We start from the raw sequence: 15,258 nt of genomic DNA, 5'->3' as shown, positions 1-15,258 counted from the left end.
TCAAGTATAAGATATTTGAACTATACCATGTCAACCAGGAAAAAAAAAAAATAAAAAAAAAATCTGTATAACTATATTCAGGTGAAACCCAGATCAATGCACTACAGAATCATCCCCTTTTTATCAGTAGTTAGAGACACCTCAGCATTCTCAGATTTTTTTCCATCACATTGCTTCTACAGATCTCTACTCTTTTTTTGCCTACCTAAAAAAGTATGCTAGGATTCATTTAAATTCAAAATACTAGAATTTAATTATTAAAAAGCCTGAAATAGTAGGCTACACGGTGCTATTACTGAAGGACATTCATGACATTCCATGTTCATAATGGTTTTCATCCTGCCAGGTAAGGAACACCCTATTTATTGTACAGGTGGGTGTTAATAGTCCAAAAATATGGCAGCTTTTCTCTAAATACATCTCTTTTTGAACTCAAAAAGATATTTCTTGTGTAGAGACACACAGAATTGTGCCCAAATCTTTCTACTAATACCTTTATAAGACGTGTGAAGTGTTCCATATTCTAACTTTGTCAAACACGCGGATTAAAATGAGATCAACACAAAGCCAATTCTTCATACTTTACATTCCAAGGGACAGAGGGGCAGATTTTGCTAAGCAAACTTATTTTTCTGTTCCAGTAAGTCCATTGTGGCCTATGATGTTCTATTTTTTCCTGGAACTTTGCTATGATACGAAGATACACCTTTGATGCTCAATCATATTTTTCAGATCCTTTTCTCTCAGCTCTCATCTGGTGTACATCAATGTCCAGATCTGTTCTTTATATTATTTTACTTTCATATTTTTCTTCCAGTTTACTCAATATCTCATCCAAGAGTACATCTGTTTGTACTCATTTGAAAAACAAGCAAGCAAGGAATGTTTTAACCTGGCATTTGTGGAAGAAAAGTGGTCTATTATTTGCTGCTTGTAAATTTAGCATAAAACAGCTTAGAAGGCACTGGATATGTAAGTAAACAGGCTGGTCAGTTCTTGTCTTGCTACAAATGAACTGAAATTAGGTTAGAACACAACCACTTCTTGAAGGTAGAAAGAAGGCAGGTTTCCTGAGGGACTCCATATTACCATGAAAACCTAAGGATTTTGTCTGAGATCTGGCTGAGAATGTTTCTGAACATTGTCTGTTCCTTACTTATTTTATTTTTATTTTATTTTTTTTTAGCTTTTTTATGAGGGAGGGTAGAGGGTGTTAACTAGTGCTTCATCCAAAGAGTCCTGAAGTAAAGAGGAACTTCACAGTCACACTCAGTATTGTAAAATTCACATAAGCAAAAAGTCTTCTGGATTCATGTTTCCATATGTGGCTTTGGATAACTTAATCTGAAATTTATTTGTGAGGAATGTGAATATGGTTACTGGGGATCGCAACATCCATACATTAGAAAACCTGAATCAAATACAGTTTTATGTGATTTGATTACTTTAATGCCATACATTTAATATGCCTGAGCTGCAATAAAATGTTAGTTTCACAATGCTAAATGTTAAATGTGTCATATTAAAAACAAATAAGATCGGTACACACAAAAATGGAATACTACACACACATCCTCCTGCTTTCAAAAATAATTTTAAAATTCTGAATTACAGAGTAATTTTGATCAGATAATCTTCTGTATATAAAAACATCATTCTCATACTAAAGCATCAGCAATATTGAAAATGTGAAGGAATATTTGAATCATGCTAATAGGACTGAACGTAGTTTCACTAGAGTTGTAGCTATATGATTATTGGTTCATGTCCACAATATCTCATTGAGAACTTTTCAAAATTGCAAATGCCAAATAGTGAGCCTTGTACGATGACTCTTAAATGTTACAGACATTATACCTCATTGAGAGGTATGCCAGGACTGAGGCTTTTTGTTTTCTCTGGGACACCGTGACTAGTTCATTGCACTGCTGGTCTAATGATGTTAATACTTGAAGCTTAACAGTCATTTCAGTTTCGTGCTAAGTGCTAATGTGACCTACATGAACAGTGTGTAAAAATATTTTTGTTAGAAGCTGAACACTTTGTTCTGTTTGATTACTAAATTTAATCGCAAGTTCTAATAAATTTTTATTTGAATAATTACACTTTCTCTAGTCATCTTCACTTCATTTGCAGTTCTGTAGCTTTTCAAATGCTTACTGTTCTGATAATTGTCAGTGAAAAACAAAATGGCTAAGTAATGTTAAGTACATTTTCTTTCATGCTTGCTGCATGTTGCTTAAAAACCCTTCTTAGAAGGAAAAATAGAATTAATTTTAAAGAAAATTAAAGATTTTTCAGAAAAGGGAAATAAATTACAGCCAACTAACACTTATTAGAGCTCTTCATAAGACTTTTTTTTTTTTTTTTAATGATACTGTTGTGTGGCTACATATTTTATCCTACAAGATAATTTTAGGAAAATGACACATTTTAATCTTAAACTTACTTATTTCTGTGATCCAGTCTACAGGAAAATTAAAAATGTATTTGTTGATACATTCTCTTCCATTTTGTCCTATATTTGGAGCACCTGCCTTGTGTAGCAAACAATTTAGGTAGTCATGTCTCTCCTCCATGGCTACTCCATGTACCACTGGACTTCTTTCTAGAAAGTGCTTAGATGTATTTTCCATACCATCTACTCACTAGCACACTCCTTGGGGGTTTCTTTCAGCGAATTATTACTATAATATTTAAATGTTTTTACTGGGCCAAGACCTGACACAGTTTTATTTTTTGTCATTTGACACTTCCAATCTCATTTTCTTTAATACCATTCTTCCTGTCTGCAATTAACACTCAAAATTCATTCCCTAGGTTGAAACCATCTTGTTTCATGGTCAGCGCCTTTAGCTGCTCTCTCTTTTCCCTTTTTTTTTTTTTTTTTTTTTTTTACAAAAAAAAATTACCAAAAGTTCCCATGATCACAGAAAAAAAATCCTCTAATCCCACCTAATTACTTCTCCAATTACTACCTTCTTTATCTTTCTTTCCACTGAAACCAGGCTTACTAATGAACTTCTGCATGGTAAATCTTAAGACAACCTTTTCTTTTGATTCCCTCCTTGCAACTGATGCAATTCATCATCATCTTCTCCACTGCCTTCTCAGGTACCTTAATCTTTCAAATGGCTATGCAAACTTAAGAACATTATTTATTGTCTCTTAATGCTCCAGGCCCATCTTTCTGTCGGTTTCTTCTTAGAACTATTATCTGCTCACCACCACCACTCCACCAGAATATCTACACCAGTGGCAACTCCTGTGTTCAGCCTCTATCCATTTCTGTCTGCAGATGAAGTATGATGTATATATGCGGCTGGAATTAAGCCTTGTGGCAAAATGATTCTGATTATTTCAGCTGTAAGTCCAGTAAGAACATTTTGAATACTATTTTCAAAAGATTAACTGCTGCTGGTTAAAAGCCACTCAGAGGAAAACTGTTATTTCATCTCCAGATAACTATTGATATCTTCAATGAAACTTAACAATTTAAGAAATCCAAAATCTAAACTGTCATCTGAACTTTAAGCTATTTTATTTTTCTTGTTTTACTGGCTAACTCTTGACAGTTAATATGCAAACTTAGGTTTTCATGAATAGATTCTGAACCTGAGTTCTTCCTATATTACTTTTAACAGTATACTGCTACTGTGATATGAAAAATATTAAACGCTGACAGTAGTTTCACTCTCCCCTGTCAATTTGTCCTATTCTTTTATTAGTTTGTCCTTCCAGCCTAGATTGTACTGTTGTAGAGAAAATGTAATGTGTTAAAAACAATGTAAAAACATTACATAAATCAAGGCTTAAGAAAACATTTTACAGTCCATAAAGTAGCTTTTTTATTTTTTTTTTAATTGAAGTATTAAAGTTTATGTATTTTTTAATGTAAATCCAATATATAGTTTTACACTAAACAAACGTAGTATTCTGGAAGTGAAGAAAGGGAGCCAAATTCCATTCTTGGTAGTATAAACACGTCATCCTAGTCTTAGAAATACTGACCTGCTCAGAATTTCAAAATATTGAACATTCTATAAAGTAATTTGTCATCTAAGCTACCATTTCCATTCCCTACAGCTTTCACAGCTATTTATTTTGAATGCACTTGATAAGGAGAGATCAGTTAATATATAATTTTATATATTAATTATATATAATTATATATATATATATTATAATTATATATAATTATATGTATATATTATATATTATATAATTATATATTATATATATGATGCATGTATTATAATATATATAATTATATATAAAATATATAATTTTAGTAGTAGAAAAATGGATTAAATAAAGTGAGTCACCCTTCTGACACTTCTGTCTGATTTTATTATTATTATTTTTTTAATATCCTATCTTACCCTATCAATTTAAAGATTCCAGATAAAATTTCAAGCATTACTGGCAAAACACATTGCTAGCAGAAGCTGGAAAACCAGACAGCCTCACACCTGATTTTTTAGTATTAGATTTTAAACATTTAAACAGTTACCAAAGAGTTTCCATTACTTCTGTAAAGATTCATTTAACCTGATAAAGTATACTCCATGGATCAATGAAGACACATTTTTATCTCACTAAAGAGAATCTCATCTGATGTGTGACCCTATTTTTTTAATTCTTGCACCTTTTTCTGAAGTTCTGGTTGCAATATAGTACAATGTGAATTGTTCCAAGCATCCCAGCCATCACTTCATCCACAGATACACTAGCTTCACTGAATGCATGTTGGACAGCACTGAATGCTGTCCACTGCTCGCTAAAACAATATGACAGAAGGTAGGCTGCTACCACAAAACACTCCATCTGAGGTGTTTTGCACCCCATCTGTACTCCAAATCCTTTTTATTCCTGGAAGGATGAAGCCAGAAACAGGCTGCATGAGTTATTCTGGCAGTGGTGACCCTATTTCCCATGGAATATGGATCCCCATGCCAAATTTATGCAGGTAACAAAGCCCCAAATACACAGGGGTAGCTACAGCACTGTTTGAGAATTCCTGGAGTTGAAATGAATAATGCACTTTTGAATGTCAAAGTTTAGAGAAATACAGAAGGTAAAACTGGACTATGAAACGTAAAACACATGCAGTATTATTTAAAGGCTACTAACTGAAAGGTGTATGACGCCACCCTGTTAAGGAAACTGCAGGATCTCCCTTTACGGTGAATTTCTTCTTACATAACAATTAATGTTCACTTTGAGTACTCAACATTTCAGCAAGTAATTTTTTTTTATTTCAATATTCTTGTACTGCTAATAATACTTGCTACTCTGCCTTTACGCTGACTGTATGTGAATAACTGTGGGCTGAAAGCACAGTAAATTTTAACTTGGACTGCTAAAAATCAATGGAAAACAACCTTACCTGATCTTGGATAAGCTCAGCTTAGAAGTTAGACTTTCTACAATGTAAAATTCTTTCTACTATGTACCTTTTTTTGTGTGTGTGTGTGTGTGTGTGTGTGTGTTTGTGTGTGTGTTTGTTTTTTCCAAAACAAAGCAAACAAACAAAAATGTATGAAATACATGTATCTATAGTTATATAATTAAATACAAACACCTGCATGCACTTGGCCTGAAAAGGGAGCTCTGTACTCCTAAAGAAGTGTCTATCAGCATCAGAAAACTGCCAGCCACCTAGTTGTGTTCCATGGCCCTATTACAATTTACTGACTTCTTTTCAGAAAATGTACTGTATGCTTTGCCATAGTCATTGACAAATGCATTCTAAATAAAAGAAAATTGCTATATAAACTGCTACTGGAGCTTCATGCCACAATGAAACTAAACTTTGCCTGTAGTAAAGGAACACAAACATTCATATTTATGTCAATTTTAAAAATGACTGCTCTTGAAATAACCTTGCAAGGACCTTTATTTTGATGCAACTGCAGAATGAAATTTTAAATCATTTTAAATCAACACCACTGGAAAAAAAAATATTTATAGTAGTGCAGATCTTCTGTAGTCATTAACTTTTTTTCTTTCTTTTTAAGCATTTTGCTACCATAAACTTACATTTAAACTTACATTTACCATTACAAGGTTGTGAAAGACAAAAATGGAAAAGCTCTGCAAATGCGCTCTGCTGTGCTGCATTACCTCTGCATTATGTCCATGCAACAGGTATAGACGTTGGATAATATGTACTACTGTACCGACTGTAGCTCTAATAATGCACTGGAAAGGAAGCAGAGTGTATCTATTCATTCCACTCATTTCTCATCATCCTGTTTGAGCAGCACACATGAACTGATGTAAAAATACCTGCATCTCATCATTATTTACAGACTTCTGTACATTTGCTTCAGACCAGACCAAGAGCAGCCGTAAGCCACTATAGGACTATGGTGAATGAAGTTACTTGATTCTAAATGGATCATCTATTTCTGATCAATTATTCCCACATTTCCACACAATATGAATCAATTCTGAGAGTTTCTGCTAGTATATCAGAGTTCAACCACATATGGTTTACCAATATTGCATAAATCGGAGTAATTCGTTATGGACAACGGATTGATTCTAAAAATGAATGAAAAATTGCTTCACAGCTATAGAAACAATCTCTGTGCAAATACAGAGCTACCAGCTTTCTCTCTTCCCCCCTTCCCTCCCCTGTACACCCAGGCTTGTCTTGGCATGTATTCGTGGGTTTCTTTTTTTTTTTTCTTCCCCATTTTGCAGTGTTACAGTTTGAGCTTAATTTGTGAGAAAACACTCCTTCTTTACCTTTCCACCCATTTCACTTCTCCCTATGATTCTTTTTTTATGAGAGGGAACTGCTTCTGCCCCAACATGTTGGTCAGACAGAGGTTACAAATTTATTTGTTCCTTCCTTCAGACACTTCCTTGCACACTTCCCTAACTGTTGCATTTTTTTAAGAAAAATATTTTCTAACATGAAAAAGGATAAAAGCGTAAGAATTGTCAAAGTTGAGGAAACAGTAGTTTTATTCTGTTATTTATTTATTTATTTATTTATTTCTTCTACTCAAAGTTTTAAGAGAGGATGCTAAACAAAACAATTGTTTTCAGCCTTACAGTCTGTCTCTCCACCTCTTAGTGAGATGTCCCAAGTCTGAGCTGAGTACTGTACTAATGCAGGCTCATGGGTTTTGGACTTCAGTGTAACCAAAATCTTTTCTCTACAAAAGACTGGGTAAACTGACAGTACTGTTTTTGAATTATTATTCTATCTCTAAATAAGTATGACAGAAAAGAAAGGAGGGTTGAGGAATATAGAAGGAAGATTTGATTATGGTCTTAAAATACACAAAATGCTGTTGCAAGAAGTAAAGATACACAACAATTATTTATGTTATTACATTTTTTATCTGGACATTTTACATCTATGCCTAGGTTCTTGGAATGTGAAACATCCCCTCAGTGGCCAACAGGAATTTCATGTTTTCCTGACCACAGACTGGGGACACCAACACTCTGCTTCCTATTCAAAACTCTGCATTGATTTCTGGAGCTCTGCTTCACAGTAGCACCATGTTTTTTCAGGTACTATTGTTTCATGTTGCTTGGCATTTGCTACTACTTCACCTTTTAGTCTTAAGATACACTACTGTGGCTTTAGGTTGCAGTCTGGAACATATTTTAGTCAAAAGAAATAAAAGTTGATTTGTGTAACAACAGAGGATTTTATTTCCCAAGAGCTGAAATTCAGGTGAAAAACAAAAGAATAATTCAGTTCTTTATTTAATTCTTACCTGAGAAGAATATGTGTGACCATCTGATCCACAAACAGGATTGGTATAAACTACTGGACACTGCTTGCAGTTTGATGAAATGGGACCACCCCTCCACTGTTTATGGCCTAAACCAGCCTCTTTCATACTGTAAGTAAACAAAAAGTATGTAATTCTGATAAGCAGTAGTAAAAATAGAACATATTCAGGGTATTTTAATGTGCCTTTACAAACAGTAAGCCATACATAATTTCAGCCATTAAATTTTATATTAAGTAAAGCACTGTCAGTCTATGCTCACTCACTATCATATCATATATTTGATACACCTACAAGTTACTTCAATTTTTAAGACATCTTTGTTGAAAAGATGATTAAGATGTTGTTTTGGTGACTGTTACATTTATTGATCAGTGAAAGATGTCTGACTTGTGTGGCATTTGCTCATTCATGTTCTTATGAAGTAGTATGAACGGAGTTATTATTAATATTCATGTTTAAAGAGACAACATTTAAACATTATAAAATATATAATATAAATTATATCATAAATACTTGAATAGAAACAGCTGGTCCTTCAGCGTGCTGTTATACTTTGATCACTGTCGAAGTATAATAGATTACATTTCTTAAAATTCAGACTCCACAACCAAAGGTAAAGTTCAAAGGTAAATAAAGGCAGTCCACTGGAACACAGGGTTGATCTGAATGTGTATGCCCACATGCATCTACCTTAATTATCTATCTCTGAATCATCTAGCTCTGAATTAACTTTTATTTATCTTTCCAATTGGTTTTTACACCTATAAAAGCATTTAACAACCACTGCATCCTTAAAGATCTGTTTTATGAGAGTTGCGTAATTAATAGGCTAGCCTACAATATGCTTTATATATTAATGGCTTCCATATAAATAAAAAACGGAACAATAATGGATAAGTTTTATAAATTTTTTTCTGCTTAACCAAGAATCTATCAATGATTATGTTTAGAATACAGCGATGACTTATGACACAACAAAGTAGTAAATGTTCACACTCAAAAAGCTCAAATCAAATCTTTAATGGAGCACAACTGTTTCAGCTTGGTTCAGCTAAAAATCAAGAACTGTTCTGCTACTTAAATCATGAATCACTGCTTGAGAAGAACTTGTCTGGAGTAATAAAAAAAGATATGAACTTGAAAAAAGTAAATCTCTGATTACTGCTTTTCTTCTCACTTGACGGAGAACTTTCCAAGCATCTACAGCCTAATGAGACTGTGTTTGGATGGCTGCATCTTTCTCTTACTTCTTGTTTCTGCTATAGCTCATGATTCCCAGAAGTGTCCCAGTAGCCTGAAATTATTAACAGGACCAGACAGTCCCAGCTATCAAGCTACCTGATGGAACTTCTGTTCATCTGAGTCACGGTAACTCTAGAATATCACATAAAACAATTGCGAAAGTTCCAGACATCAATAGGAAGAATTCCACTGATATCAGCAAAAACTAGAAATTACAAACAGGATTTGCGGGATACACAGAGGCCACTGTTTATAGTTTCTCAAAACATATCAAATATGGTATTAGAAGAAATTGAGATTTTTAGCTTATCTGCCCCCACTATTCTAATCCTTGCACATGCCATAAATTAAGTATACACCTCAGAAAAGACGAGAGAGGGAACGCACACATCCAGACAGAGGAAAAAAGGATGATTAAAATCATCTGAAGGAAGGGAAGAGAATGATGTCTAAAGAAGAATCACAAGAAGACTGGACACTAGAACAAGCTGAGGACAAACAAATCACAGGTCTGTGATGACCACTGGAGACGTATGAAGAACAACGTAGCCTGATCACCTTCTCTCAACCAGCCTCAGCTTCATTACGCTTTTAAATGCAGGCTATCCCAGGCCACTCATTTAGGGTGAAGAGAATCAAATTTTCCATTCTACACAGAACTTTGTTGAAACCTTCAGCAAATCACTTTTAAGATCTTAGTTTCCATGTAACTAATAAGATTTTTCTATAAAACAAAAGTATCTGTGTTTTCCTAACGCAGAAGGTAAATGAAAAATAAATTATAAATAATGGTATCAGTCCAGAGATACTGGGTCACACAAATGCTTTGGATGGACGTATGATCAGAAGGTTTAGTACAATAATGCAGAAAAAAAGATTTTGTATAATTATAGCTGACCAACAGCTATTTTCTGATGGATCAGTCAATGAGATGACAGGAAAAAAGTAAAATCAATAAAAAACATTTTGAATACCAGTTATGGTACACAAATGCACTTCAGAAAATCTATTAATAGTACCTTAAACTTATATACTCTAACATTTCCTTTCACCATTATTTAATTATATCAAATTTGCTTCTCTTGACTATTTCTATGTTGCCATTATATTGGCATTTTGTTTTGTGTTTTTGTTTGTTTGTTTTTCCAACTAGGCAATGAACTTACAAATGATTAGCATGAAAATAACTAAGAAGCCATTATTATTACGGTATAAATCATCTTGAATTAAAATCATTGTTGTATGCCCATGATGTCATTAAACAAGACCCAGAAGGACAGTTTAATGAAAATACAAGTAATTTCAGTTACAATTTACTTAAGATATGCACATAAAGCAATACATTTTACATTCTACATATAAGAGGAAAATAATTAGTAAACAGACAACAAAAAAAAAGTTACTCCACTGTAAAATTTCATTTTTTTCTTCCCTCTATTCATTTTTTTCCATTTGATAAGAAAACAAAAACAAAACAAAAAAAACCACCCAGATCACTGCAACTTGCAGTGCAGTTACTAAAACTGTGGCGTTTAATTTTCTGATTCCATTACAGCCAGTATAAATGTTCATGTCCATTACTGTTTTGCCACAGCAAATATATCAAGCCACATAAAAGTTAGCCTCTTTCACTGACAAATCTTGTACTTCTTGATTTCCTAAAAAGGGTTTTGGGATCTCTCTAGTAATAAAGTAAATGAAGTACTGAATATACAAGCTCTACATTATCTGACATTGCTGACACCCAAATAGTAGAATTAAATCTATGGGTTTAATTTACCAGCAACACCTGTGATTGCATTAATTTGCGTACACACAATTGTGCATATGCTTTTAGACTGCACATGCAAATGCAGGTCTGGAAACATAAATAGACAATCTGCACAATTAGTGTAGCCTAGGTACCTGTTTGCATACATAAACTTACCTTTCTGTATACACTGTGATTGTGCCTGCAAATACTTTAAGAATGCTTAATATAATGCCTTGAAAATTCAACTACAATCTACTGACTCTTTGGAAACGTGACTTATTTGATGATATATAAAATGCATGAGTGTCCAACTCACTTGAAGGAACATGATGGTTAATAGCTAGATCTGAGAATCCTCAAATACAGGTCTTCAAATGCAGACTGACAGAAACAAATTTGACTTACTAAAGAACTAATGTTTCAAAGAACTCCTGCATTTTTTCTCTGATAACTGTATTTGCATTTCTTAGATAGTTTAGAATTATTCTGATTTAGAGCCTGTCTGATTATATATTGCTGTGGTCTTTGGGGGACACAATCAGGCTGTGTCAGATTAACATAATTAGAAAAAGCACTTGTATTGCAAAATCTAATTTGGTTTTGTTAGAGTTGACTACATTTCCTTCAAATTTTCTTTTTCACGTGAAAGCTTCCTGGAACAAAACTACAGTTGTCAGTATGTTTTTGAGATGTTCCTTTCAAATACCAAAATATACCCGGCAGGTAGCTCAGCACCACACAGACATTCACTCACTCCCCATCAGAGGGATAGAGGAGAGATTCAGAAAAAATAAAAAAAAAAAAAAAAAAAGAAAAGATAAAATTAATGGGTTGAGATAAAGACAGTTTAATAGGACAGAAAACAAAGGGAAAATAATAAGAACAGTATTATTATTAAGAATAACAACAACAACAAAACATGAATCAAGTGATGCACAATGCAATTATGTACCACCTGCCAACCAATCCCTGAGCAGCAGCCCCCCCAACCTGACCAACTCCCCCCATATTTATTGTTCAGCATGATGCCATGTGGTATGGGACATCCCTTTGGTCAGTCTAGGTCAGTTGTCCCACGTCCCCTCACAGCTCCCTATCCTCCTTGCTGGCAAGGCAACGTGAGAAACACAGAAGTTGTTGGCTCTCTGTAAGTACTGCTCTGCAACAGCTATAACACGTTACCAGCATTATTCTCATACTAAATCCAAAACACAGCACCATACCAGCTACTAGAAAGAAATTAACTCTATCCCAGCCAAAACTAGGCCACATGGCCAGCTCTTGTGTGTGTTTCTATGTTATTTTTACTTGTTTCATTATTTTACATTATTTCCATAGAATACAAGAAAAAATTGTCTTGAGAAACTAATAATAGTTGAATAAGTCTGAGATGAATGAAGCACAGGTTAAGAAAGTTTCTTTTTAAAAAAAAAAGAAAAGAAAAAAAAAGAAAAATACATTTTTAGCAATTTAAATTAACAGTGTTGTCAAGATGTTTGTATTTATTGATGGACCAGGATAACATTTAGCAGGTACATGTGAGATTATATAAATTCAGCTATTATTTTTCCTCAGCACGTACACCCAGAGGTCAGACCAGAAAATTGCATGTGATCTATCATTTTTGTCAGGATCACTAAACATACATACTCAGTATTATTTTAGAATTCAGAGGTGTTTTTTTTTTCTGTGCATATAAAATCAAAATGCTATTTACCAATTTGCACATGAAAAGGCAAACAAGCAGATATTTTGAAGATACAAATTCTTACTCCTTTCATCTACACATAATATAAACAAAATACTTTATACTTTTAGATTGTTTCTTGCCCTTTTGTCATACAGTTCCATTATTTTCTGTAGTATTCTGCCTACTTTTGTAAAGCAAAGAAAACAGTATTTTTTCTAGATGTACATATAAAAAACTAAAACCTAAAAAAAAATAGCCCTATATACTTTTAAAAAACAGTTGTAAGTAATACTGCTGAAATTTTCTGGAACAGTATTTACCTCACTTTGACTGAAGTTAGGTCATACAGCATTTTAATGGGACAGAAAAGCAAAGCAACCCAGAAACAAGTTCTCATTATTTAACTTACCTGTATTTACCTGAGAGGTGAAAGGGATTTTAATATATAAACCACTCAATGCAGAACTCACACCAACCTCCTTTGTGTTGGCAAAGTTTACAGGAGTAAACACATTTCCAGGAGTAATGTGTTATATGTGACTATGCAAATTACCAGAAGCTCAGAAGCTTTTTGTTTTGTTTTGGATTTTTTTTTTTTTTTTTGAGGGGAAAGAGGGGAATATTTCAGATGCTGAAGCATGCAAAGCTTTTCACCAAAGCCCCTAATTTCCAGATGGTAGGCTATACGTACATGTTGCGTTAAAGAATAGCTACTACTTTGTGAGAACTGTATTGCAAACTGAAGGAAAAAATGACCTCTGTAGAGAAGGCTCTAAATACACTTTCCAAACTATAAGAGATGGTAGCACTTCTGAACTTAACATGTCAGTCCTCCCTCCCAGCTGTAGCTTGTCTTTAAAAAGTTCTGATTAAAATTCTTTTTAGTTGAAGATCAAAGACAGAAAAAGGATGTTCAAATATTACCTAGAGACAGTAACAGAATATACACTTGTTAAAGGATTAAGATGACTATGTGACAAGGTCTTCTATACTATACAAAACAACACCTCAGAGGACAGTTAAACCATGAATTGGTTGATCACTAGTATATTTATGTATTTTTCAGTTCTTTTGATGTTTTGTTTTTTGTTTTTTTTTTTTTTTGTTACACCCATAATTTCTTTCAACTTCCCTCTTAAGTATTGTAAATACTGTAATAACAGTATTGATGCCAAACAGTTAGAGACTTCACACACAGTTAAGAGAATGTAAAGCAATAACCTTATTTCTCATTTCAGGTGGTAAAATATGCAGGATGCATATTTAAACTGCAAAGAGAATGTCTTCCTGAAAGCTGGTTCCTTAGGTTTTAAAGGTACTAAATGTAGTAACTTGTATCTACAGAACACTGCTGAATGTACAGCGAGAAGGTATATGTGTATATATATACATATGTATATATATACACACTATACACTACATATATTTATACACATACTAGTCATAAATACTAGTCATAAACTTCCCACTGCTGCAGATTTTCTATAACTGAGCAAAGCATGAAGAACAACTACATTACAGCAGCTTGTAATCCTGAGAAGCCTGCTTGGAAAGAGCATACAATTTAAACATACTGCACTACACAATTTAAACATGATTACATGGCTCTGTAGAAGTCCATTCTAAATTGCTTAAGGCTACTCCTTACACTTTGGAAAATTGAAACAAAACCAAAAAAAAATAAACTAAACTTTCGGGAACAAAACAACTAGTCATTGATGGAAGACTTTTAACTTCGTTTTCTATGAAACTGTAGGACACATCCGATTTTTCTTTTATTTTTTTACAGTAAGGGTTCTAATTTCTCTAGAAGCTATTATCTACACAAATACTCATTTGGCAGCCCATGAATTTCCAGCATGCTCAAATCACTCTGCCATCTAGAGGCCAGACAGAGAAATCTTATCACAGATCATTACTTAGCAGAAAAATACAACATAAGGAGACCAAAAAATCATGTCAGCAGATCAGCTGATTTCCTGATTTCCAAGATGACATCATTAAAAGCAGTGTGGCCAGCAGGTCGAGGGAGATGATTCTTCCCATCTTCTCTGCTCTCATGAGACCCCATGTGTAGCACTGATTCAGTTCTGGGGCCCCCAGCACAACAAGGACATGGATATGAGCAAACTGCTCCAGATAATGGCTGCCAGGATGATCCTGCAATACCCACACAGTTAGAGGCATTTTTTTTTTTTTTTTTTTTTTTTTTATTTCTGATATCTTAGAGAGATGGCCTTCTCCATTTTTCTTACATTTCCTTATTCAGGCTGGATGTGGCTCTGGGCAGCCTGCTCTAGAGGTTGGCAACCCTTCCCAGAGCAGGTGGGGGGGGTTGAAACTAGATGATCTTTAAGGTTCTTTTCAACCCAGTCCATTCTATGATTCTTTGATAAATTGTTAGCTTATTGCAGAGCAAAACCAAAACCTATACAATGATCTAGGTTGATACCTGGTTTAGTAATCATGACAAGTCTTCTAGGTTTGGTAGACAAGAATTACCACAGCAAATAATAATTTTTCACAAAATACATCACAATATGATAGAGCAAAGCTAAGCCCAAAAGGAGGACTTTTTAATGATTCACATGATAGTAGGAACAACCACTACTAGAAGTGTTCAAGGAGTTATGTTTTCAGAAACTGTAAAAAACATAAACAGACCCTAGTACATGAAGTAAGTTTATTATGATCACGGTTTTCTGCATATTCACTATGCAAAGCAAAATGCATTTGATAATCCAATTACAGATACAGTTCTCATGAGCATCTTAATGCCTGATTCATAAATGAGTGAAGAAAAATTA

At 33.8% G+C, this 15,258-nt stretch overlaps 1 protein-coding gene across 2 annotated transcripts in view; it reads right to left on the bottom strand.

The window, feature by feature from the left end:
• Positions 1-15,258, bottom strand: part of SPOCK3 (SPARC (osteonectin), cwcv and kazal like domains proteoglycan 3) — a 191,659-nt gene that overhangs the window by 66,953 nt on the left and 109,448 nt on the right. For both annotated transcript variants that reach the window (XM_072037332.1, XM_038178733.2), the window contains exon 5: positions 7,746-7,872. In XM_072037332.1, the coding sequence (XP_071893433.1) occupies positions 7,746-7,872 (127 nt within the window). The remainder of the gene's footprint in view (positions 1-7,745; positions 7,873-15,258) is intronic.

This window comes from Anas platyrhynchos, chromosome 4, assembly GCF_047663525.1.
Source record: "Anas platyrhynchos isolate ZD024472 breed Pekin duck chromosome 4, IASCAAS_PekinDuck_T2T, whole genome shotgun sequence".
NCBI lineage: Eukaryota > Metazoa > Chordata > Aves > Anseriformes > Anatidae > Anas > Anas platyrhynchos.
Note: the sequence above shows the minus strand (reverse complement) of the source record. Positions and strands in the feature narration are given on the sequence as shown.